At 49.6% G+C, this 25531-nt stretch overlaps 1 protein-coding gene across 4 annotated transcripts in view; it reads right to left on the bottom strand.

Annotated features, from left to right (window-relative positions):
* FOSL2 (FOS like 2, AP-1 transcription factor subunit) overlaps positions 1-25531 on the bottom strand; it is a 41579-nt gene that overhangs the window by 12799 nt on the left and 3249 nt on the right. For 3 of the 4 annotated variants that reach the window (XM_085610364.1, XM_085610365.1, XM_085610366.1), the window contains exon 2: positions 325-579. In XM_085610364.1, coding sequence (XP_085466490.1) covers positions 325-579 — 255 coding nt within the window. Of the gene's footprint in view, positions 1-324; positions 580-13808; positions 13833-25531 lie in introns of those variants that run through there. The other variant, XM_085610367.1, reaches the window with a different exon arrangement.

Here is a 25531-nt window from a genome sequence, read left to right as displayed (position 1 = left end):
AGCAATTATAAACCAGTTGCCATTTCTGACTGCTAGGGAAAAAGCACAAATGTTGCAACTATTTCAGTAAAAAGCTATTACCTAGGGCCACCTCTGTCTGTAGCAGGCCAAACTGACGGACTGCTCCAAGTGGAGGTAGTGCTAGGGCGGATGACATTTAGACAGGACCCATTACGTGTCAATACTGCCCAGGTGCGCAATGCCCCCGGTGTACCAGGATGTGCGAAGAGTGATAATAGTTTGGGTTAAATTAGATGGAAACCAAAAGTCAGGAGAAATGAGGGCATGAAGGGGAGCACCGGTAGTGCTGGTTCTACACATTACCTGTTCATCTCTCCTCCGGCGACCCACGGTGCTGCCGATAGTCTTGATGACGCCGGGTCGCTGGAGAGCCGTGTGCCCCGTCACAGAGGACAAGCCGGGCATGGCGTGGCTGTAAGGGTGCGAGCGGGAGTAGGGGCTCGACATGGAGGTGATCACTGTGGGCTGCACCATCCACTGCAGCTCCTGGCTTGTGGTTATGGCATTGATGGTGGGAATAAAGGCACTGCTGGCTCCCGGCATGTCCGCTCGAAACTTCTACAGCAGGAGAAGGAAAAGAAAAAACTTAAGCACTGACTGACCAACCGGATCACTTCCATTAAATATATAAAAACCAATCACAGCTCAGCTACCAAACAGCAAACCTGGACTGGGAACATGCTCTAACCAATCAAACGACGTTCTCCTTCAGACTGAGCATGCTTTTTCTAACACGAAAAACAGAGATAAAAAGATCTAGATGATGATTTAAAAAGTAGTAATGGAAGTTACATGATGATCACCTTTTATTGGAACAGGAAGCTACTTGTAGTGAAAAAACACAAGTTGTACGTGTCTCTGTATCCTCTCCAACACCGCCGAGCCACAAAGCGCGTTCAAAGCAGATAGACAATGCAACACGGTCAGCCCTGAACCCATCAGCAGGTGAGGGCGGGGTCTCTAGGTGAGCCAGGTAGGGGGGGATCTCAGTGTTCAATCACCAGCAGGCCAGGGACTCCGGTGAGGATGGTTTTCAGAGTAGGATTAACTGAATTGTGTGTTCAGTCTACTGTATGAGGGCCCACGAGGCCGGCTTTAGACTACCTGATCTAGCCATGGCCCAGAGGGCCACAATCACCTAAAGAGACAGGCTTCCCATGTAGCTCTACTGGGACAGAATCATGATATACCTGTAGGACAGAGCAGCCCCTCCTACAGCACAGGAGAATACCTGCCGAAGAATCAGCTTCCACAGACAAAACTGAACCAGAGAAGGGCGAGCCGCTAGGACGTCAGCTGGCCGAAGGCGCTTCATGTCCTTGGGACCCTCGCATCTGCCCAACGAACCCCAGCTCTTCCTGACCAGTATGAAGGAGGACGGGTCGAGCTTGGATGGGGATTGAAAATTAGGCAGGAGGAGAAGGCGGAATAATAAAGGACGTTTTCATATTTGGGCAAGGTGGGTAGCACAGTCATGGCAGCATCTAGCATCACGAACAGCTTGACTCTCCAGTGCCACAGTCTGTCCAATTGGGCACGAGAGTCAGAAAAATTAAAAGCATTCCAGAATGTTTGAGCAGGATACCAATATTAATGACAGCACCAAAACATATGTGTGTGCGTGTGTGCGCGTGCATGTGCGTGTGTGTGTGCGTGTGCGTGTGTCTGTTTAATGGACTCAGACTAAAATACTGCAGGATCGAGCTAGCAAAATACTCTTCCTGCCACGCCTGGCTGTCAAAACATAAAACGAACAAAAGAACATCTGACAGCCCTGCTTGTAAATACTCCGTTTTTCAATCACGCCACTAATACACAAACACAACATAAATGGATTTTGTGGAACGGCTGGCAGAAAGGATGCCATCCACCCCCTCAGGCAGCAGATCAAACGCAGGAGTTAGCCATCACTCAATCCCCTGTTGCTGTGATAGAAGATCCTCCCGAATGGCAGATGCTCATGCCCAGAAGTTGTGGGTATCCACGCTTCTGGTCATGTCTGGAGTAGAGTGACTTGGGCCAGTTCATTTGTGATCGTTTTCAGAGCTCAGGCAGAAGGGGCACGGGCAGGAAGGTATACAGGAGTCCCGGGTCTCTATTCTAGTCTGCCCCAACTCCCAAGAAGTGTTTTTGCGGAAATTCCTACAAGCAAAACTTTTGACATTGCACATTCAACTGTGGCAACACTATCTAGTCAGGGATCTCCGCACTGTTAGAAGATGCCCTGTGCCACCTCAGGATGTAAACACAACATGTGATCTCCTAGATGCCCCCTGCTTGGTTAGTCTGCTCTGGCATTCAGGGAACATGCCAGGTGGTTCATGGGAAATACTTTAACGCTTCACCAAACTCCCGAGGCGCAAAGCATCCTAGCATAGGACCCCACCTCACCCTGCTTGTTACAATACCAAATGGTGGTGGTGTTGCCCACAAGAACCCGCACTAGCCTCCCCTTGATGGATGGTTGGAAGTCATTCAGAGCCAGATGAATGGCCTGAAATTCCAACAGACTGATGTGGAGCCAAATTTCCATCCGAGACCAGAGTCCTCTGATCTCCACCTCCCCAGATGACCTCCCCAAACAAGCAGGAACTAATCCGTCACCAGCATCGTGGGGAAGAGACAGGGGCCTTTCGCTGGACCAACCGTATTCGAGCAGACACCACTGCAGATCATGAAATGTCTGAAGATCTGGATGAGATCTGTCGGATTTCCTTGAAGCTGGGCCCTTTGGAACATCAGAGTACATTGCAGAGCAAGCATGCAACACCTGATGTACCCGACGAGGAGGATGCAGGAGGCTAAGTGGCAATGAAGCCTGAGAGTTGTTCTCACAGAGATCCAGGACTCATGCTGAAGCAGCAGGATCATAGCCCGAGTGTTCTGTACTCGTTGCGGTGGAGGGAAGGCCCTGAACTGCAGTGCAGAATAGCGCCAATGAATGAAAGACTCTGCAGAGGAGTCGGTGCAACTTCAACTTTTTGACAGTTCACTCCAACAATGCAAGAGGTTCACCATCATCTGGAGACTGTCTACTACTGACTGGGGTCATTGAGGTGGGGGAAACTGGTATCCCGACCCCTGAAGATGGGCAGTAACCTCTTGTGAACACCTGAGGAGTGCTGGTGCGGCAGAAGAGGAGAAGAACAAACTGAAAATGCTCCTGGCCTACCTTGAACTACAAGTAACGTCTGAGACTGCAGGACAGGCATATAACAATGTGCGTCCTGCAGGTCCAACAACACCATCCAGTCCCCTGGGTCCAGGGCAGACGGGATCTGGTCTAACGTGAGCATTTTGAATTTACCTTCCACAGAAAGGCATTTAAAGGTGGTAGGTCCAAAATAGGCCCGAGACCCCAGTCCCCTTTCAGTACAAGAAAATAGAAAGTGTAACAACCCTCTCCTCCTGTACCCTCTCAACAGCACGCTAGGAGTGTAACATTCAAGCATCTTGCAGGAGAATGGACAAGTGGTCTTCTGAAATTCGCTCTGATGCAGGGAGAACATCAGGTCTGTGACTGGCATCTGTTTTCTTCAGTCATGGCTTGTATGATACCTGTAGTTTCGGGTGGGGATAATGTCCTCTAGCACACTGGGAGCGCTCAATCCATGCTGGAGGAAGCAGAAAGACGGGAACTGGCATCGCGCCAGAGTGGTGCTTATATGCAGCTCGGCTTCATCACTACGGCTGCCACAGAGGTACCTCGAGCATTGCACGAGCGCTGTTTCCAGATCCAGTCTGGTGCCTGGGGAGTATTCTAATGTGTGTAATCTATGGTTAGCCATATCTGCAGAAGCGCTGTTTCCAGATCCAGTCTGGTGCCTGGGGAGTATTCTAATGTGTGTAATCTATGGTTAGCCATATCTGCAGAAGCGCTGTTTCCAGATCCAGTCTGGTGCCTGGGGAGTATTCTAATGTGTGTAATCTATGGTTAGCCATATCTGCAGAAGCGCTGTTTCCAGATCCAGTCTGGTGCCTGGGGAGTATTATGTGTGTAATCTATGGTTAGCCGTATCTGCAGAAGCGCTGTTTCCAGATCCAGTCTGGTGCCTGGGGAGTATTCCAATGTGTGTAATCTATGGTTAGCCGTATCTGCAGAAGCGCTGTCTCCAGATCCAGTCTGGTGCCTGGGGAGTATTCTAATGTGTGTAATCTATGGTTAGCCGTATCTGCAGAAGCGCTGTTTCCAGATCCAGTCTGGTGCCTGGGGAGTATTCTAATGTGTGTAATCTATGGTTAGCCGTATCTGCAGAAGCGCTGTTTCCAGATCCAGTCTGGTGCCTGGGGAGTATTCTAATGTGTGTAATCTATGGTTAGCCGTATCTGCAGAAGCGCTGTTTCCAGATCCAGTCTGGTGCCTGGGGAGTATTCTAATGTGTGTATTCTATGGTTAGCTGTATCTGCAGAAGCGCTGTTTCCAGATCCAGTCTGGTGCCTGGGGAGTATTCTAATGTGTGTAATCTATGGTTAGCCATATCTGCAGAAGCGCTGTTTCCAGATCCAGTCTGGTGCCTGGGGAGTATTCTAATGTGTGTAATCTATGGTTAGCCATATCTGCAGAAGCGCTGTTTCCAGATCCAGTCTGGTGCCTGGGGAGTATTATGTGTGTAATCTATGGTTAGCCGTATCTGCAGAAGCGCTGTTTCCAGATCCAGTCTGGTGCCTGGGGAGTATTCCAATGTGTGTAATCTATGGTTAGCCGTATCTGCAGAAGCGCTGTTTCCAGATCCAGTCTGGTGCCTGGGGAGTATTCTAATGTGTGTAATCTATGGTTAGCCGTATCTGCAGAAGCGCTGTTTCCAGATCCAGTCTGGTGCCTGGGGAGTATTCTAATGTGTGTAATCTATGGTTAGCCGTATCTGCAGAAGCGCTGTTTCCAGATCCAGTCTGGTGCCTGGGGAGTATTCTAATGTGTGTAATCTATGGTTAGCCGTATCTGCAGAAGCGCTGTTTCCAGATCCAGTCTGGTGCCTGGGGAGTATTCTAATGTGTGTAATCTATGGTTAGCCGTATCTGCAGAAGCGCTGTTTCCAGATCCAGTCTAGTGCCTGGGGAGTATTCCAATGTGTGTAATCTATGGTTAGCCGTATCTGCAGAAGCGCTGTTTCCAGATCCAGTCTGGTGCCTGGCGAGTATTCTAATGTGTGTAATCTATGGTTAGCCGTATCTGCAGAAGCGCTGTTTCCAGATCCAGTCTGGTGCCTGGGGAGTATTCTAATGTGTGTAATCTATGGTTAGCCGTATCTGCAGAAGCGCTGTTTCCAGATCCAGTCTGGTGCCTGGCGAGTATTCTAATGTGTGTAATCTATGGTTAGCCGTATCTGCAGAAGCGCTGTTTCCAGATCCAGTCTGGTGCCTGGGGAGTATTCTAATGTGTGTAATCTATGGTTAGCCGTATCTGCAGAAGCGCTGTTTCCAGATCCAGTCTGGTGCCTGGGGAGTATTCCAATGTGTGTAATCTATGGTTAGCCGTATCTGCAGAAGCGCTGTTTCCAGATCCAGTCTGGTGCCTGGGGAGTATTCTAATGTGTGTAATCTATGGTTAGCCGTATCTGCAGAAGCGCTGTTTCCAGATCCAGTCTGGTGCCTGGGGAGTATTCTAATGTGAGTAATCTATGGTTAGCCGCATCTGCAGAAGCGCTGTTTCCAGATCCAGTCTGGTGCCTGGGGAGTATTCTAATGTGTGTAATCTATGGTTAGCCGTATCTGCAGAAGCGCTGTTTCCAGATCCAGTCTGGTGCCTGGGGAGTATTCTAATGTGTGTAATCTATGGTTAGCCATATCTGCAGAAGCGCTGTTTCCAGATCCAGTCTGGTGCCTGGGGAGTATTATGTGTGTAATCTATGGTTAGCCGTATCTGCAGAAGCGCTGTTTCCAGATCCAGTCTGGTGCCTGGGGAGTAATCTAATGTGTGTAATCTATGGTTAGCCGTATCTGCAGAAGGGCTGTTTCCAGATCCAGTCTGGTGCCTGGGGAGTATTCCAATGTGTGTAATCTATGGTTAGCCGTATCTGAGGAAGCGCTGTTTCCAGATCCAGTCTGGTGCCTGGGGAGTATTCCAATGTGTGTGATCTATGGTTAGCCGTATCTGCAGAAGCGCTGTTTCCAGATCCAGTCTGATGCCTGGGGAGTATTCTAATGTGTGTAATCTATGGTTAGCTGTATCTGCAGAAGCGCTGTTTCCAGATCCAGTCTAGTGCCTGGGGAGTATTCCAATGTGTGTAATCTATGGTTAGCCGTATCTGCAGAAGCGCTGTTTCCAGATCCAGTCTGGTGTCTGGGGAGTATTCTAATGTGTGTAATCTATGGTTAGCCGTATCTGCAGAAGCGCTGTTTCGAGATCCAGTCTGGTGCCTGGGGAGTATTCCAATGTGTGTAATCTATGGTTAGCCGTATCTGCAGAAGCGCTGTTTCCAGATCCAGTCTGGTGCCTGGGGAGTATTCTAATGTGTGTAATCTATGGTTAGCCGTATCTGCAGAAGCGCTGTTTCCAGATCCAGTCTGGTGCCTGGGGAGTATTCTAATGTGAGTAATCTATGGTTAGCCGTATCTGCAGAAGCGCTGTTTCCAGATCCAGTCTGGTGCCTGGGGAGTATTCTAATGTGTGTAATCTATGGTTAGCCGTATCTGCAGAAGCGCTGTTTCCAGATCCAGTCTGGTACCTGGGGAGTATTCCAATGTGTGTAATCTATGGTTAGCCGTATCTGCAGAAGCGCTGTTTCCAGATCCAGTCTGGTGCCTGGGGAGTATTCTAATGTGTGTAATCTATGGTTAGCCGTATCCATTAAAATACATTTCTAGACTGCAAATGTTTTAAAACCTGTTAAGGTCCAAGAATCTGTCACTGAGCATAAAGGCATGGAACCCAAGCAAACACGCAGCACTTTATCAAAACACATCCTTTCCACTCAGAATGCTGGAGGGGGCCCACATAGATGCTAGAAAAGCAAAAAAGATCTGCTATGTGATTTTGTATACCTCCATAAAGCTTGTTTTTACATTTTAGGACGTGGATCAAATTATAAAAAATACAGCAGCAATATAGCTTATGGAACCGACCCTAGACCTTTTCTGAAGTCGCGACAACTATACATTAGCTATACGGCACTCCATACAGGAAAACAAACTGTGCCGAAAGGAACAGCGAGCTCGTGGCAAGCTATTAAGGCTGTGTGCATCACATCTACTTTACTTGTGAGCAGACAGAATGGATGTCAGAATTCAGTTACAAATGTTCTGAAGTTTATTTTTACAACACAGAATTAAGAGTTATGAGGCCCTGGGAGCGCTGGGCAGCTTGGCTCTCCACTGAGATTGTTGGCTGGGACGCGTCTGCAACCACTTAATAGCCTATGGACTCGAAGCGAAGATACTCAAATCCGATTGCAGGCACCATGGTCACCTTCTCTCCTCGCAGCAATAATGACGTGTCTCCAGAGAGGGACTACACTGAGCAGTGGCCACTCAGGAAAACAAGCCTTGTCAAAGCCAATAGGTCTGGGTTTAATGTGCTTAAAGCATGCAGAATTATCACATTGAAGTGAGCCAAGAAACAAAAGACAGACTGTGTTGAAGACTCCCTTGTCTCTGATACAGACCTGTGTTTGTTCCCATTTCAAATAAAAGGTTGGGTGGGAGGGGAGTGGTCATTATAGTCCTTCTATAGTTTCTATGACATAGAAAGGGGGAACTGTATGGAAGGCTTCCTTACCTGCCACCTTCTTTTGACATACAAAAAAAAAACAAAAAGTGTGTGGTACTGAAAACAAGGGAGCCTTTGGTAAAGCACACCTGTATTTTCTATGAAATGGGGGAGGGGAATACCAGGGGCTGGCAGCAATTAAGAACTTCTGAGAAGTAGCAGCAGGAAGTGTAAGCAAGGGTGACACAGAAGAAGGGGTGGGAAGAAACAGAAGAGGGACTGAGTGAGATGATGGCAGGGAGTCAGGAGGAGTGGATAGAGGGATTTAGATGTGAAGTAGTCGCTCCTGCAGTTCAATGCAAGCACTGGAGTGGAGGCGGAGGGATACACCCAGAAGAAGCATTAGTTAGGAGATGAAAACTCCACTGGGCTTAGCCAAGACATGAGTGATCAATCTCAAGCCAATGGCTGAAAGAGGATGCTGTTGAAGAAAGCCAATGGTTGAAAAGGGAAGATGGAAAGGCCAGTCTATGTATATTGTAAGCATCACGTCAATTTGACAGCTACACGGTCAAAACCCAGACCTAAAAATACTTCAAGGGACAACTCAGAGGTCTAAAACAAGCATTGGCAAAGCCAATGTTTACACTTCCTGAAGAGCTCTGCAGAGCTCTGTAGAGAGCTACACAGGGAAGGCAATGGCATAATGCAAACTGATGGGGACACCCTGCAAAATGTGATGAGGCCCCTACGTCTTCTGTATCTCACAGATATTCATTGGTATTGGGCAGAATGCCCCCCCCTGAACATTTTACCCCCCCCCCACAGAGCTGCAGGGGCCTTCATTATGCCCCCGGGGGAAGAGTCACATTAAGCGAGAGCGGGCTGTGCTGCTGCAGCTAGCCTGCAGTGCAAAGGTACTGATAGGACTGGAGACGTGGCACCAAAGAGTTGCCCAGTGTCACAAACAAAAAGCCCTTCCCATTGATGAACGGCTTATCATGTGGCTGAAGACTGCAAGCAGCAGGCTGCATACAGGCTGAAGCGCGCATCAGTCAGACTGGGAGGCCCCCTCGGCTGTTTATCCCGAAGTACATTCACAGTACTGCTCTTTAAGGGGAGTATGCGCACCTATCAATTTGAACGGCCCATTATACAACCTTATGTTCTTTGGGGCAGGTGTCTAGTAGGCTGCACGGTAATCTTTACACTCATCTGCTCTGTGATTTTGTAGAGGCTTCGTGGCCTAGCGCCCCACGTACTGCCGAGGCCTTGTGCTCATTGCACAGCTCTAGCACACGCAATACTTCAATAAATACAAATACTATATTATCAGGACAGTAGTAGAAAAACGAAACATGTTTGCAGTTCTTATATTTCTCTTTTTTTATTTTCAGCCCACTGGCCTCTTTCCTGGTTTCTATAGCCAGCCGACACGTGTTTCGTCACATGACGGAGTACCTCGTGACCTGCTCAAGGCAGCATGCTTGAGAGTCTAAGATCCCGACGCACTACCAAAGAAAGTGGTCAGTGCTTTAAAGGTCCAGCACCAAACGTCACTTCCTATTAGGTCACCACTATACCTCGGTGCATACGGTCTAGGATGTGACCCACATACATCTCAAATAGGTGGTTATGAACCACCACTATCCAAAGCTAAAGATTGACCCTGCACCCCAGAAAGATACGTACTCTTGTGTACAAATATCCTAGTACAACATGTGTAAACATTAAAGAAGTATATTGAAAACAAACTAGCTTCCCAGAAGAAAATAACAAAAAATTGTGTATCTTGATTGTAGTCAGTATGAATCTTTTATTGAAAACCACTAGTTCTTTTAAAAGCACCACACAATTGCTTGCCAACGCGTTTCATACCTCATGGGACTTCTTCAGGGTTTAATCAAAGTCTGTATCTGCTGTTGGTGTTAAATCTAAGTTTACGCCAAACTTAACAGCAGCGTTGATGAAACTGTACATTGATGGTAAAGGTTGCGTTGTCTGTATTTTATTGCTATATACCGCTAAGCATCAAAGAGAGTTCGTATGTGTCGATGACTTTGAAGTAGCCGGTGTTTCGAAGTAATTATTTGTGGTAAAAATTCCGCGTTATCGATATTAAAACTGTGTGCCCCGCGACCTTTCACAAACAGCGATGTCATACGATAGGTCGGTATGTCCAAGTATTTCCAGAAAATTAATGTGGTAAAAATTCCGCGTTATCAATATTAAATCTGTGTGCCCCGTGACCTTTCACAAACAGCGATGTCATACGGTAGGTCGGTATGTCCAAGTATTTCCAGAAAATTAATGGGCAAAGTGTCAAGCCCTCTATGCAAACGCGGACATCTGGTTCCTCCAAGAGTGTAGATCCTGGAGCAACCTGTACACCTGTTTGTTCTAATTCCAACCCGGCCGTCTCATATAGTGGTATGACATAAAAGTATCCAAATTAACTGGGAGTTTTTCCGTTTATCAAATGATTTGGACTTGGTGGCCGCGTATATTATGTGGTACTTGTAATCTCAATGGCCGTATGAATACGCAAAAGAGTGCAGGCAGCGAGCACGCAGAAGATCTCGGTGGCATGAATCCGCAATGTGGCCTCCTTGAGGCCGAAGCCCCTGGCCTTTAATATCCAAACGTCCTCGTAACCAGAAATAAGAAGTGTGGAGTACACAAGTGTGGTGTACGCAGAAAATATCGGCGGATATACTCTTTTGTGTATTCATACGGTCATTCGTAGTGAATCGGTTTTGGAAAGTAAGGTGAATAACGTCCTCCACTTTAAGCACCGCAGGTGAATAAACACATAGGGGCATATTATCAAGAAACAGAGTTAAAATTATCGCCGCTTTAGCGGCAGAAAACTGCCGCTAAGGCGGCGATAATGGGCTTGATAATATGTCCTTGAGAACTCCCATAGAAGCCCATGTTTTGGTGACAATATGGGCTTCTATAGGAATTCTCAAGTGCATATTATCAAACCCATTATCGCCGCTTTAGCGGCAGTTTTCTGCCGCTAAAGCGGCGATAATTTTAACTCCATGCTTGATAATATGCCCCTTAATCTGACACAAGAGTGAGACACGTCCATGAGCGCCACATACCCATTTGAATGCGCCTGGTGCTCGTTGCAACGCCCTTCCTGGCGCAAGTCCCGGGCAGCCTCAGCAATGCTCTCCAGTCCCGCCGGAATATGGCAGCTCTCCTAACCGCCTCCGGGTATGCAGCTAAAGCGCTGCTATCCGGCTAATGTTCCTTTCTTGCATTTAGGACTCTTTTGGTCCAAAATGCCCGTCACTCAATTTAACGCACGTCATCCGGCAACTACAAATGTTCGCCTATAAATGTCGAAAACTCGCACCTGGATCCAAATATTCTGTATGAAAATACGTGTTATGCCACCATCTATTATTAGAAAATTGAGTAAAGTCGAGTAAAGTCCCATCGTCTTCAGCACTAAAAGCCATCATCCTTCAATTAAAATATCGTGCCTTAAGTGAGGCACACAATGTATTTCCCTTCCACATTTTTCTAACACGCCTCAAATTTGTTTACTGAAGTACTGGAAACTGCAAGTGTCAGACCGACTTCCCGGGAGTCGCCCCTAGAGGGCAGCAGAGCATAGCGTTTCGCTGACGGCCAGGGCGGGAATTCGGCTGACACTTCTGGGAAAGGCTCGGGGGTGTGGAATGTCGCGGCTGGTACGGCGCGCAAACTTCACTCAAAGTATTTTTTTTTTTAACCAGCCCGCTTTTATTTTTTATTACCTCAACTAAAAAATGTAACGTGCGTATCAAGTGGAAACAGGATGCGTTCTCCTGCATAGATCTGTCTTTACAAGTTGGCAAAATAAAAAATAAAACATTCCTTAGAAAAAATTAGACCTGCCTCTGTTGTAAACACGTTACGAAATAATCCTGGGTTACCTAACTGCAGTCACTGAGCAGCTGCTGTCTCTGAGCAGTCTCTCTCACTCTCTGATTTTCTAGAAGAAACAAAAGTCTGCTGCGTTTCACAGATGTAATTGGCCGGTCAGCAGTCGCACTTAGTCACCCCCTCCCGCTCTCCGTTGTGTTTCCAAGCCCCCAGCCAGGGCTTTAAGTGGGCCGGGTCCTGCTTAGCACCGGCAGTTCTAAAAAGCAGGTGTCCAGACGGGTCCCTATCGGGCTCTCCATTTTTGCCCTCATCCTCAGGGTGTCCTCTGCAGCAGTTCCACCCTTACCTGCCTTTGATGTAAGGTCAAAGAGACTTGTTATAGTTCTTTCACTGTTTCATCATTTCACAACTGAAGCATTTTCAATATTTTATACAAGGAAGCCATAGGTGTTGCTTATTTAGCATATGCAACCAACAGTCATTGACAAAGTCGATAGTCCTGGTTTATTGTAGGTGTAATGTTACCGGTTGTGTTATATATATGGGTGCACTGGCAGATGCAGCAAAATACCAGTCTCGCGGCACACTATGCCAAGCACAGATTTTTAGCTTACGTATTCTTAAACCATGCCCTGAATTACATCGGCCACGCCCCTTAGAGAGACCCCTCCGTTTTTCATCCCCCTTAAAGCCCTGCCCCCAGCCCCTCCCGCTCTGCCTTCCCGTTTCAAATCACCGTCCCGTTTCAAGCTCAGAAACCCCGCTTGACGCAGTGCTTAGAAGTCTGCGACAAATGTTGCATAAAGCATTCACTCACCCGCTGGCTGCGAGAGCCTATGCCCTTTCTGTACCATTGTGAGCCCTCACACAGTCTTGTGTCGTAGGCAGAGCCTGCAGACTCTTCTAGCAGCAGGCACCTACGCAGCCTGTGCACGAACCTCACTAAACAAGAGACACGGGGGGCTTCAGAGCCAAACCCCATATTTTACAGCCAAGACCTGCCCTGCCCTGCTCAGCCAGGTGATTGTGCAAAAAGAACATTTGATGGACAGAATGCAGAACAATGTCATACATGCACCCCAGTACAGAGATCTGGGTCTAAATCCATTGATTTTTGCTCCCCATGCCATTCCAATTTGGACCCAGCCATATGCAAATCAGTCTGCGCCCCATGGGAACAGTCCAGCCCGAACTGCCAGGCCAGGTCCTCCCTGGACTAGAAACAAGCCTCGTAGGACCGGATTCGGGCATTCAGCCCTCATCAGCCAGGATAGCTTGACTCCAGTGGCATGGAGAGCACGGTGATTGTGGCATAAAGGCCAGAGCAGCCCACCTTGGAACTGTGGAGCCAGGTTTGAGTCACGGCGTAGGCTCAACATCCTGTAATTCTGGGCAAATCACTTAATCTCACTGTGCCTACAAACATTAATATGAGCTTGAGTAATGGAACAGGTGCTAAAGTTAAGCTTGAATACATTCAGATCGAATTTGCACTATATAAAACAGCAAATAAATAAATAAACGCATCCCCAAAGTTAAACAGGGCACTGGAGTGAGTTCAGATCTTGACTACCAGACAGCACAAGCTGTTTGTAACAAAAAAAAGACCTATAGTGAGTCTACAGTGGACATAAATAAAGCCCGCCCATTTCTTACTTGGCGTAATTGTCACTCAGTTGCTTGATTTCTATAAGTTAGCTTGTGTGAGCTGTCCTTCCTCTTCTTGTGTTGGTTGCTCCCCTTGAGCACATCCTTATTACTTGTGTTCTTCCACTGCTTACTATTCAGGCACAACTTTTTACTTTTTTGATTAAGTAAACTCCATGAGAGTGCATGTGTTTTCCAGCTGTCTCCCTCCTGTACTTCTTTACCCAATCACTCCACACTCTTGACCGCGTGAAGTTACCCCTCCATGTTTTGCTCACCCTAGTGTGTTTATTCACCCAGCGCTGCTCTCTTGCACCTGTGTTTCTCTCCCGCCTTCATTGCTCTCTCCCGTGTGCTTCTCTCCTTTCTGGTGGCCACAGTGTTTATGCTCGTCTATGTCATGTTTTTAAAGCCCTATGTTCAAGCCCACTGGGCTTTGATTAATAATTATTATAGCCATCCTTGGTTCTTATTTTTGTAATGCAACACTTTTCAAAATAACACTTTTCAACCATGACCTCTGGCTGCTCCACTGACCTCTGGGCTGTAAATCTGAACAGGTTAAAGGTCATTCCTTATCTCCAACCCCTGCCGTAGACACTAGCTCTCTCACCTGCACACCTCACTGAGGCCTTGGCGAGTGGTGCTCGGCGCTGGCCCGCACCCCCATGCTCCTCACCGCACTGCGGGCCTCACTGAAGCGGGGCAGCTCACGGCGCTCGGGCAGGTTTGAACTGCCCGCGCCTCCGTAGCTCACCGAAACGGAGCAGCTCCTCCCAGTGGAGGGTTGGACTCTGGGGTAATGTATACCCTGGAATGGCGTTTCGGCGCTATACGACCTTCCACCGCACCCGACCTCGCCCACAGAGCACCCAAAGTACTGCTTTCAACCTCTGCATGCAGCAGTTGTTGAATTTGGACAGTACAAAGAAACCAGGGCCAGGACAATAGTCAGGAAGCAATAAACCCGTGCGGGGTCACAGACTTCGAAGGAGAAAGCCAGCTCCCAGGGCGGAGTCTAATCAGCAAAATGCTGAGCCATTAAAACACATGCAGCGAGGAAAGGCTACGCGTATTGCACACAAGACTCCCGCGTGTAAACTGGCAACCCTGGTCTGTTGCGGACCACAGTCTGTAAAGGCACTTGGCACAACTCCTACTGACTGCCTTAAAACCGCTTCCGAGTCTTTCGAGGCGCTATAAATACACAAAAAAACGAAAACTGGACGGGGTTCAGCAAACTGAGAAAAGGCGTGTGCTTAGACGTGGCTCTCAAGAGGTGTATATATACTCGTATAATTTGAAAACTCAATTTAACGGTACTTCGTGTGATACACACATACTTTTGCGGGCTCGCTGCAGGCAAAACTCTTCCTTGGACTTTAGAAGACATTGCTTTGAAGCAGGGGGCAGGCGCGCAGAATGAACAACTTCAAACGTGTTGAATAAACTCTGCTCGCTGTGGCAGGCGGTGTGTTTTAAGCACTTGGGCTGGGCACGGGAACACCGAACCGGAAGGGATGGGGTGCGCATACTGCGCAACCCAAGCTTTCGCATCTGGCGAAGATTCCCACTTCAAGCCCAGCCTGATATCATAGCAATGCGAATTATGTTTTTCCGCATTTCGAGATAATGCTCACTTTAACGAAGCCAATCCAATACTGTAAAGTTATGCGGCATATACAAATGTACCTTTTATACAAACAAAAAAAGTCAAGACAGTCACGTGAATAAGAAACCGCACAACGCTGCACCTTCGTGAACTTTTGCAAAGTTTACGGCACCATGTGAAAGTCTGTGGCAGGAACCGTACTTCAAGCACTCGGAAAGGGGAGGAGGTCAGGACACGGAGAATTAACCTATTACCGAGCTGGGCGCACATCCGGCGCTTATCCCAATTACCACAAAGCAGGCCTGCTCCCAGCCTTCCTGGAAGGGTGCCCCCTCGCTGCCCCCGCTGCCAGGGTGCTGCAGGCGCCGAGTGACCTCTCCAAAGAATGCCCACTTGGGCTATGAAAGGGGTAACCGAGGGGGCACGCCGACGGGCGGCAGGGGTCAGCCCACACTCGAGCTGCGGGGTGGGGGGGGCAGGGTGTCTGGCTGTGCCCGGGCAGGCCCTCAGTCTTGGGTGCGTTTACTTCTGGAGTCTGGCCGAGTTCCTCGGAAGAGAGGGAGGGAGCTGCTCCCACACCCTGCAGCGGAGGGAGGGAGGGGCAGGGTCCGAGTGCTGGGAAAAGTGAATGACTCATGGCCCCTGCACGGTAAAAAGGCTCTTGGCAAACTCTTCCTTGAAGGGCAGCTTGCTGTTGCGACAGCATTCTAAGCCCGCGCTTCCTGGGCCCTGACCCGGATGAGAAAGGTCATAACTTGTCTGGGCCAGAGTCTAAATCTGAGTACATTAACTGTACATGTATTCTATAAATCTAGAAGCAGGCCCGGCCCTCATGGTCCTACAACAGGGCAGACTGGGCCTAATGCAGCCTCGTAATCCTTTGAACCATGTCACGTTACGGTTTATTTATTTTTAACATCGTTTTGCATCTTGACCAATTGCAGGATTTCTCGCACTTTTCGGTGCAAATCTGACATGAGATGAGGGGTGAGTGGGCGTAAGTCAGATGTCTTCCAAGGGCGTGCCCATAGACACGCCTGTCAGCCAATGTAAAACGATGCATTGGTCAGGCACCTCTTAACCGACCAGTCTCTATGATTTAACATCACATTAGCTCAGCCAATGAGAATTCCCAGATCTGTGCGCGCGGCGCCATGAGCCATCATGGCGCTAGGACTAAAGAAAACAAAATGAAGGTTATCAACATAATGAATGGAATGTTGGGAGCCCTGTGCAAGGCTCCGGTGATTAATAATCTGCAGTGTGGTGGGCAGGAAATTCCAAAGCTGGGGGGCCAGAGCCGAGGAAGGCCTGCCCCCTGCGCACATAAAATGTAGTACAAAGAAGAGAGGTAAAGGTGTACAATACTGGATTACACACACCACACACACACAGACACACAGACACACACACATATATAAATATATATATATGTATGTATAGGCGTGTGCCATCTATTTTTAAGGTACGTGGCTGTGTAGTTAAGAATAGCAGATCTATACTATGCATACAAACTTACATTCACACTATTCTGACACCCCATGGTTTGTTAGTACCAGGGCACAAGTCCTAAAAAAAGAAGTGAGGGGACTAATCTAGTTAATCAGTATGCAAGTGGCATCGCAGCGCGTGGCATCACATTGCATGACATCACGGCACGTGACATCGCAACGCGTGACATCGCAGCGCGTGACATCGCAGTGCGTGACATCACAAGAAGTGACATCAGATCTTGAGCCCTCACATATATGTTTAGCAGGTGTATCATGAGTACATTGGAACACATTTCGAGCACACTTGCAAACTCCTGATTTAGGCAGAAGATTCACGCTTTTGTAAGCTACACATAAAACAATGTTTCCTTTTGTCAGCGTTAAGTTTTCTCTAGCCATAGTGCTTTAAAAGAAATAGTGATATTTAAATTATTACAACGCCTCCTCAGGGGTAGTAAGCGCTATACAAATGCTATGTATTTTGTGCAAATACTGGGAAACATCCACACATCTGATGTTCTTACAGTGCATGCATATCTCCTAAACAGAGACTGAACAAAGTGAAAAGCTGCTGCTAAGTATGTGTGAAGAGCTAACAAGGTGGGAGCCTTTCTTTCCCCTCTGCTACATTTGCTTCTAGGTGTGAGACTCCTGGCTGCTCCCAGCCAGGAGACTCCAACAAAAGGAGGCCTGATGACCTCGGCCTTTGTTATGGGCCTTTGTTATGGGCCCAGCAGGAGGCAGAAAAAAGAGCCCCATCCCGTCCCCGCCTGCAGGTTGTTATAGATTGAAAGCAGATAACACGCTGAAAGTGTCCTGCTGTTTGGAAATTACACCGGGACGAATTCACCATCTTTTTCAGTGGGGCCCAACTTCATGACAGGGTGGACGGCGTCCACTCTGTGAAAAAAGTGGGGGGACGCGGTCCACCCGCGTGCACCCCCGACTCGTGCCCTGGTTAGTACAGTGTCTCCGTTCTCTACTATCTAACATACAACCCCTAGAGGCAGAGTGACTGGAAGGAATCACCTGCCCATATTGAGCCGGTGAAGACCACACAAATGCCAGGGATTTGGCTGAAACTTGTAAACTGTGTACTAATCCAATTACTATATTGTGAACTAGCTGCCACCGCTGGATTCCACCGGAGGGAAGTCTAAATTAATGTTACCACATTGGGTACTCAAGCAATCTCCGTCCACTGCAGCTGCGAAGGCTGAAGGCCACGCTGAGGTGTCAGTCTCAAGCCTCAACCAAGGCAACCACAAGGGGGTGAAGTTTACTCCTTTCCACCAATAGCAACCGCTCATCGCAAGCGAAGGAAGAGGTTTAATCTTCGTAACCTGAGAAGGCAGGGAGTCCATCTCACCTGGTCAGAAAGCGTAAACCTTAAAGAGCGCCCAGACTTTCAAGGCGACCCAAGGCCATCTAAAGGGCTAGAAGTTTATGTTGTTGCCAGAAGTTTAACTCCTAGGGTGCTCCCATATACACCTTGCGCTTCCACCCCTTTGAGACACCAATTCAAGAGCCGGTCTTACTCTGCCACGCGAGGACAGCTGGGCAGGTCCTGATACAGAAGGCTTAGCCTTCCGACCAGTTAGGCCTAAACCTTAATTTGAGCCAGAGGTTTCCAGTGCTCGGCACCCGCACTCAATTGTCAACACTGGGTCTTATGACAGTCTGCCACATGGTGGCGCTGTCTATCTAATTTAGAGATGACCACACCAACAGTTGTTTATTTGTTCAATATACAGTAGAAATGACTAATACCTGTCACCCAAGCCCTTCTTATAGCATTGGGGGCCTAGAATAGTCTGAATCGTCACAGTTGTAGGAGTGTGATGGTTAGTAGTAGTGTTGGTGCTGACATCGGCAGCGTTGGCAGGGGCAAAGGATGGTTTAAGCTGCAGTGGCTTCCGTGACCAGGGCCCTGGCACTTATTTTTTGGGGGAAATTAACCACTGGTGAGGGCCAAAGTTCCGGGAACCCTAGAATGAAACTTTACCTGATGAGTTGCAACAAGTGAATAAGGCTTCCATTTTTGCGACGTGTGGCGAATGCGATGCAGGTGCCTGTACTGTAACCTCAGGTCAGTGGCCCAAGAACACTGCGTGACAGAACCACAAACTCTGTCGAAGGGCACTCTCCGGGCTACTGGGGAGCTCCATCCTCAACGGGTCCCCAGTAGGCGTCATAAGTGACGTCACTTCCGGTGAATGCCATAATAACGCTTCAGCATCAGACTGCGCTGGAGGCGGGAGCTATGCAGAGGTTGTTCCACACAAGAGCCCGTGTTTCGCCAGAGCTTGAGACATGCACCAGCTCGCCTCAGCGACAAGAAGCCTGATGTAGTCTCAATGCAAACCGCACACAATCTTGCAGAACCCGTTCGTTAATGCAGCTCGGAGCACCACTAAATGCACCTGTGTGCCTTTCCAGGAGGTCCCAGGGTGAGTGACTGAGACTAGTTTTATACAGCGATTAATAGTCAAGAGAGAAAGGCGGGGCCTACATTACAAGTAATAAGGTGGGGTATTACCACACACGGTAAGTATTGTTACCCCCGGAGTGTGGTTACCTGCTGATCCAAGCTTTCAACCTGAAAATGAGGCACGGTATGCAGAATCCGTTTTTAACTCACCAAATCATGCAGGTTTTGCCCTTTTTCAAGGCCTTTTCACAAGACAAATTTCCGCTTTGACCTGCCAGCATCTATCAGGGGAAACTGTGATGGACTGATAATTCAATACAGTGTGCCATAAACTCTTGTTTCCCTGACAGATTTCAGCAGGTCAAGACTGTCAGAATTTAACAGGGGTAAGGCAGGAGGGCTGGGGTAGTTACCAGGACACGCGGAGTTTGGTGCAGGAAGAGCCAACACCCGCATGCTGTCCCCGATGCAAACACTTTGAACAGGTGCAATTAACTGCACCCGATAACTTCCGAGGTGCGAATACATTGTGAGTCTTTCAGGGTCACTCGAGGACCAATGGATTGTCACATATAGAATGGTCCACGTTCCATCTTCCACACATACACTGTAAGTGTATTCCCACACACAGCACTGCTGCAGAGGGCCGGGAGTCAGATCTCGGCGCGCACAGGAGGGTCCATCATCCAGCCCTGGGCAGAGATAGCCTGGTTTGCGCACGGCAAGCCAGAGGGGCCGGAGCCCCCACTGGCTGCATGTGCATGAAAAAAGCAGCAGCCGGGGCAGGGCGCCCCATCCCAGGAGGACCGAGAGACAAGGGTCGCCCGCGAGGGGAGGCTGGTTTCCGTGGGAGGGGCTGGCTCTGCCTGGACCCCACAGGCAGTGTGTCCCTTCCTGCCAGAGGACAGCACCAGACAGGAAGCACCATGGCGCGTGGCCTTCATACAAGGAAGCGCTGCTCATCCGGCATCCTTGGCAGGCAGAGAATTTGCATAAAGCGTCGCCATAAAACCATAAAACGGATGCAAGCTGCATAAACTGTCCCTCGTGTGTGACGGGAAGAGGATATACTGGGGGAAGGTGGTTGCACATGAAATGTCCCTGGTGTGTGTGACAAGCACGTCTGACGGTCCTTACATGTGCCACGTGTGTATAAAGAAGGCCGCTGGACATGTCCTTCAAATAGTGGGGTCTTCAGGCTGCGCCTCAAGGGGGGCAGGTGGACATTTCACGTTCCTCGTGTGTAGCCAAAAAGGGACATTACATGTTACAGTGTAGCACGGAGGGTGACCAGCACGGCCACTGGAATTATGCGACAGGAGAGGGCCAAATTATGCGCCAAATTGAGTAAATTATGGGGCAAGCAAAACCAAATTATGAAGCATAATGCAACACATTTTGTAATAGTATTACTTCATTGTTTCGTTATGTTTTTTTATTTGGTAACACTCTCTGGGCATTAGTTGCACCTCATTAGTACCAGGTTAACACCAACGCATAGTAATAAGCAGCAGAAAGGTGACCAGTCCAGCACCGCGAAGAGCCTTCCACTGAGCGGCGATACGTGCCATCGCATTTTAGTCACTTTTGAACCGTATGGGCTAGAAACAATTTTTCTAGTTGAAATCTGCAGAGTATGCGACAAATTATGAATTATGTGGCAAATCTATAATTATGCTAAAATCACCGGGGCCGCACAATCGCATAATTCCAGGGACACTACATTACCAGGAAATCAGTTTGACTCACGGTGTATAGCATGGCATGATCAGTGCACGGGAGATGGGGAGGAGAGAGTGCCCGCAGGGTCACCCCGTCTGTAACCAATCACGGGCCCAGAGGAGCACGGGGCGGGCAGTGTGTGTTGGAGACATCCAGGCCGGCTGCAGGGAGCGTGCACGGCCCCCTCTGCCTTCCTCACGCGCGGCTGCTGAAGTCCGTCGGTGCCCCCTGGGCCTAGTTGTCCCGAACCAGGGGGCACGTGTCCCGCACTGCACTTACAAAACTCGCGTGTGTCTAAGCAGGCTGTCCTCTACTCGCACTAGGGGCCAGCTTGTTCTAGTGGTGCCCACTTCACTGCCACATCTGGACCGCGGCCAGCTGCTGGGAGATGGAGGTCCCAAAATTCTGCAAACTTGCTCCGGTGCGGAGCGTCGGCGCTTCCTGGCTCCACGCTCTGTTCTGCACCGTAAAGTGTGCCTGTGGCCCGCTAACAGCGAGGCATGGGGCCCAGCACACTGCCCCTCGGTGCCCTGTGCCCAGCAGCAGGCCTCACTTCGCATGTTAAGTTCCCCATCACACTTCAGAGTGGCACGCCCCTGCGTTTGGCCTGAGCGCTGGAGTTAAGGCTTCCACCCGCTACCGCAATCAAGCAACCGGTGGGTCGGCGACTACAGGGTTAAAACAAACTGCAGTAAACGGGGCAAGATCTAAGGGGGCTCTGGACTGCCGACGCCTTTGCACCTTACAGTGTGGGGGATCACACCTCCCACGAGTGGGGTCACACCTACCAAGACTAGGGGTCACGCCTCCCACCAGACGCCGCGTGCATCGTACAGCTGGGAAGCAGTTGGTCCATCAGAGTGCCCCACAAAGCTGCAACGAGTAAGGAGAAATATACCTTCGAACCATTGAAAAGTAGGACCCTAAACAGAAGGGCGTAGGAAAACAGATGGTGTTTAGTGACGTCGACGCTGTTGCCCCAGGAGTAAAGCAAAGCCCGAGTTACAAGTCAAGTGGAAGATGAAGATCTTAACCGAATAGTCTAAGCGCCTCGGTTGCGTTGAATTTTGTTTAAGCGCTATACAGCTGTAAATTGAATTTTAAGGTGTGAACCTGGGAAGACGACCACCCACAGCCACGTGGGGCACACTTATACACGCATACAGGCCAGCCTCGGTATAGGGGTGCCAGGGTGCTGCTCCCAGGAGTGAGAGCGAGGGGGGCTGTCAGCCAAGCGCGTCTGCACCCGGCGGGCACTGAGTGCACCCTCCGCACCCGAGGAGGATGGTGAAGCGCTGCCCGGCACGCCCCGCGCACTCCTGGCCCTGAAACAAGGTCATGCATCCGTGGGCAAGAAAGGCCTTGACTTAGACCAGGACGTATGCGGTGCAGCAGTCCGCTTCTTAGACACGGGTAACTCACCAGGTCCCGGAGAACGGACCTCGGAGCGGGTGCCCCTCGCCTCCACCCTGGCACTTGTCCCCAGAACAAGGGGTGGTAGTCTAAGAAGCGGAATGTTGCACTGCTTACGTCCTGGTCTAAGCCAAGGCCCCCCCGGCAAGCAATGCCATCTAGAGCGGGTGTACAGAGATGGCAGGAAGTCCAGGCCAGGTCTGGCTCTGGGGGCATCAGCACAACACTCCTGGTGGCAGAGGGCGCGTTCGCCCCAGGGGGCACCCTGCTGCCACCCCCGGGTAACGGATATAACCGTTGTCCAGTTAACAGCACAGATTCCATTTCCATGCAACCTGGACGACCAAGGCGGGAATCGAACCTGCGCCCACAGACGTCACACAGGTGCATCACTCCACCAATCACCATCGACTTCAGCATTAGGCAAATTGCCATCAACCCCTGACTTTGGAGAGTGAGAGAAGACCAGACAGAGGAGGGAGGGATAACAAAGTATTTGTAAACACGCTCACCCGTGGGCATGTTGGCGCTGAAAAACAGATGTGTATTGTTACCCAACCCAATGCTACACATTTCATCGGTATATCATGTATATTTTTAAACACAATATGATGATGGACAGATCGTTGGAATTTTTCAGACACCCCCAGTCACTATTAGATCTGGGTTGAATCAATCATCGTTCTTTAGCTCACTTCACCCCCGTAGTTCAGACCCGGCCATCTACAAATCAGCCTTGACCCTGTTCCTCATAGGAGCAGTAAAGCACGAACTGCCAGGCCAGGTCTTCCCTGAACAGGAAACAAGCATCCTGGGACCGGTTTCGGGGTAGCACCCCTCATCAGCCAAGCTAGCTTGAATCCAGTGGCAAAGTGAGAAAGTGACCCAAGTCTGGGCATACCCTGCCAACTTAGGGCGAACAACGCAAACACAAGGAGATGATGCACGGAGCACTGAAACTTTTCAGACACTCACGCCCAGTCACAGATCTGGGTTGAATTCATCATCGTTCTTTATCCCACCCGCCACCCCAGTTCAGACCCAGCCATATGCGGATCAGTCTTGACCCTGCGCCTCATGGGAACAGTCCAGCCCGAACTGCCAGGCCCGGTCCTCTCTGGACCAGAAACAAGCACCCTGGGACCGGTTTTGGGGTAGCACCCATCATCCAGGCTGGCTTGAATCCAGTGGCAAAGTGAGCAAGGGATCCACGTCTGGACAAGTACAATATAGGCCAGAAGTAACGAGTATCTGGAAATGTTTGTGTGACATGTGCACTACATACGAAGAAACCAAGTATTTCCTAGATCCATAGCTAGAATCTAAGCCCTGCAGCTCTCACCTGTTACCAGTTACACTTGTTTCCCAAAATACCGCTAGCAGCATCAAAAGGTTGCCTGGGACCCTAATAAAAGTAGGGAAAATGGACCGTAATTCATTGGTTAGGGAGGAACAAACTTAATTGTAATTGCGCTGCAGGGGCCTCCTCACATCGTTATGCCCTGGTGCTACTGCACTTGCTTCACAACTGATAGCTACACCCATGGCAGGGAGTACGAAACAAATTGTTGTAACAATCGTAACGCTGAAGTCTTTGCAGCTGAGGATGGGGAAAAAAGAAATTTTGGCCAAGTGGACCAGCCGCGGCCCGTGCAGGTAAGAGCGGTGGAGCGGACAGACGAGGGAAAATTAATTATTTAATTGTCCCTCGTGGGCGTCTGTGAATCCCCCCCACCAACCCGGCCTCACCGCCCTTACCTGCACGGGCCGCGGCTGAAGTGGACACCTGTTACTCAAGAGGTCAGAGAACAGGACTCCCTGTGTTCACCTAATCCCTCACTACCCTCACTCGACACAAGCTAATCAGGAAGCCTCCAACACCAGGCACACTGCTGCTGGCTGACGACGCCATGTTTTTGGGCAGGAGTAATTTGGTCAAAACAGACTACTTTCTTGACAGATAAGCTCAGAAACTATGTTTTCTGGCCAAACTGAACAGAACAGAAAACAAGAGAAGAAAAGATGCACGACTCAGGCTGCCAGAGCCGGACCATCACCTCTCAACACCCCCTTGGGCCTACCCGGCCTCATACCGCATGAGCACTGGTGTTCTTACAGGACCCTTCTGTACAGATATCTTCCCCTAGCCTTGAAAAAGGCCCAGGCCTGGGGGCCAACGTAGGGCAAAGCACGTGTCGCCTGTGAAATTTCCAAAATTCCTGAAGCGCCTCAAATATAACCAGGATACAACAAAACAAAGAAAACATCAACTATTCCTCAAACAAATGCATATTCAGTTTTTCAGTATAACTGCGTCTTCAATACAACTGTAGCCATTTGCTCCTGTCCATTTGGGGTGATTTGCATTCGAATCTTTGTCATTATTATCCTGTGGCTGGTGAGACCAACCCAGTGCCATCTTTTGCGCTGGTGTCGCCCATTGAACATGGATTTTGCCCCCCCCCCCCCCCCAGCCCCCTCCAATGATCTCTACCTCGGATTCCATCACTATCTTCCCGCAAATGTGCCCCTCATCTCCCCATCGCCGCTCTCAAAGGATGTTTTTACTGATATACTCAGCTAGCCACAAAAAAATGCAGGTCTCTTATTTCTCTCTCTTTCTCTCTCTAGCAGGAATATTAATCACAAGAGTTAGCTTGACATTTTTATTACCGCCTGATAGATGGACGCACATGGAGCTCTGCAGCAGGTGCCTTTCAATCGAAAGTTATTGGTCAACACCAACCCCCAGCGCCCAGTGCGGCTGCACCAGTCCCACTGCCCTAAAGCCGACCCATGACCAACCCATGTAGTCATGAATACATATGGACACCCTTCAGAATGATAAGTTAAACATACATTGGTCTGGTCTTCTGGGGCCTTCGTGTATTTCCTCCTATTGCTCTCTAAGCTCTCATGTCACCGGAACGGTGAATTTGTGCCGTTTTAAAGCGCCCCAGCTGGACCCTGAGACAGTCGCGGCACGTGAAGCATGGGTGCATTGGGGATTCGTAGTGCCTGCCACTGGAGGGTGGGGGGCTGCAGGCTCCTCTGCGACCGCTAGATGGCAGCAGAGAACTGCGGATTCGTTTGCTGGGGAGTGGTGATGACACCGCCTGCAGCCAGGGGCGAGCTGGAAGTTCTGGGCCAAGTGAAGGCATCTAGGTCGCTGCGAGCCGGCAGCGCGAGCAGGAGGCAGAGGAAAGTGCCTGGCACAGCCGGGGAAGAGGGGGGCTGCACAGATAACAGAATCAAACAAACGCACAGCACAGGCAGAACACCACATGTGAGCATTGCACAGGCCGAAACGTGCACACGCGGACCAGCACAGGCACTGTCCCACCGGACAAAACACACTGTTCACAGGCAGGATCACATAAAATGACCCAATGTACCGTGCTAACCGGAACCGCAGTCTAGATGGAGAGCAGGCACGGAGCCGACGGCTCCAGCAGGCATCCTTGGTGTTTCAGTGGTAGAGGCTGCTGCCCCAGGTCTCCGCAGCCAGGGGTGCCAGGGTGTGGTGCTGCCGTGCGAGCCAGGGTGGAGAGGAGGGCAGACACCGGGCCGGGACACAGTCTCTGCCAGCTTCTCCAGATGTGCACGCAGGGCCCAGACGATGGTCAACCCATGGAAGAACCAACCCTACCCACCTTCAATAGCCC

The sequence above is a fragment of the Triturus cristatus genome, chromosome 6 (assembly GCF_964204655.1).
Source record: "Triturus cristatus chromosome 6, aTriCri1.1, whole genome shotgun sequence".
Classification (NCBI taxonomy): domain Eukaryota; kingdom Metazoa; phylum Chordata; class Amphibia; order Caudata; family Salamandridae; genus Triturus; species Triturus cristatus.
Note: the sequence above shows the minus strand (reverse complement) of the source record. Positions and strands in the feature narration are given on the sequence as shown.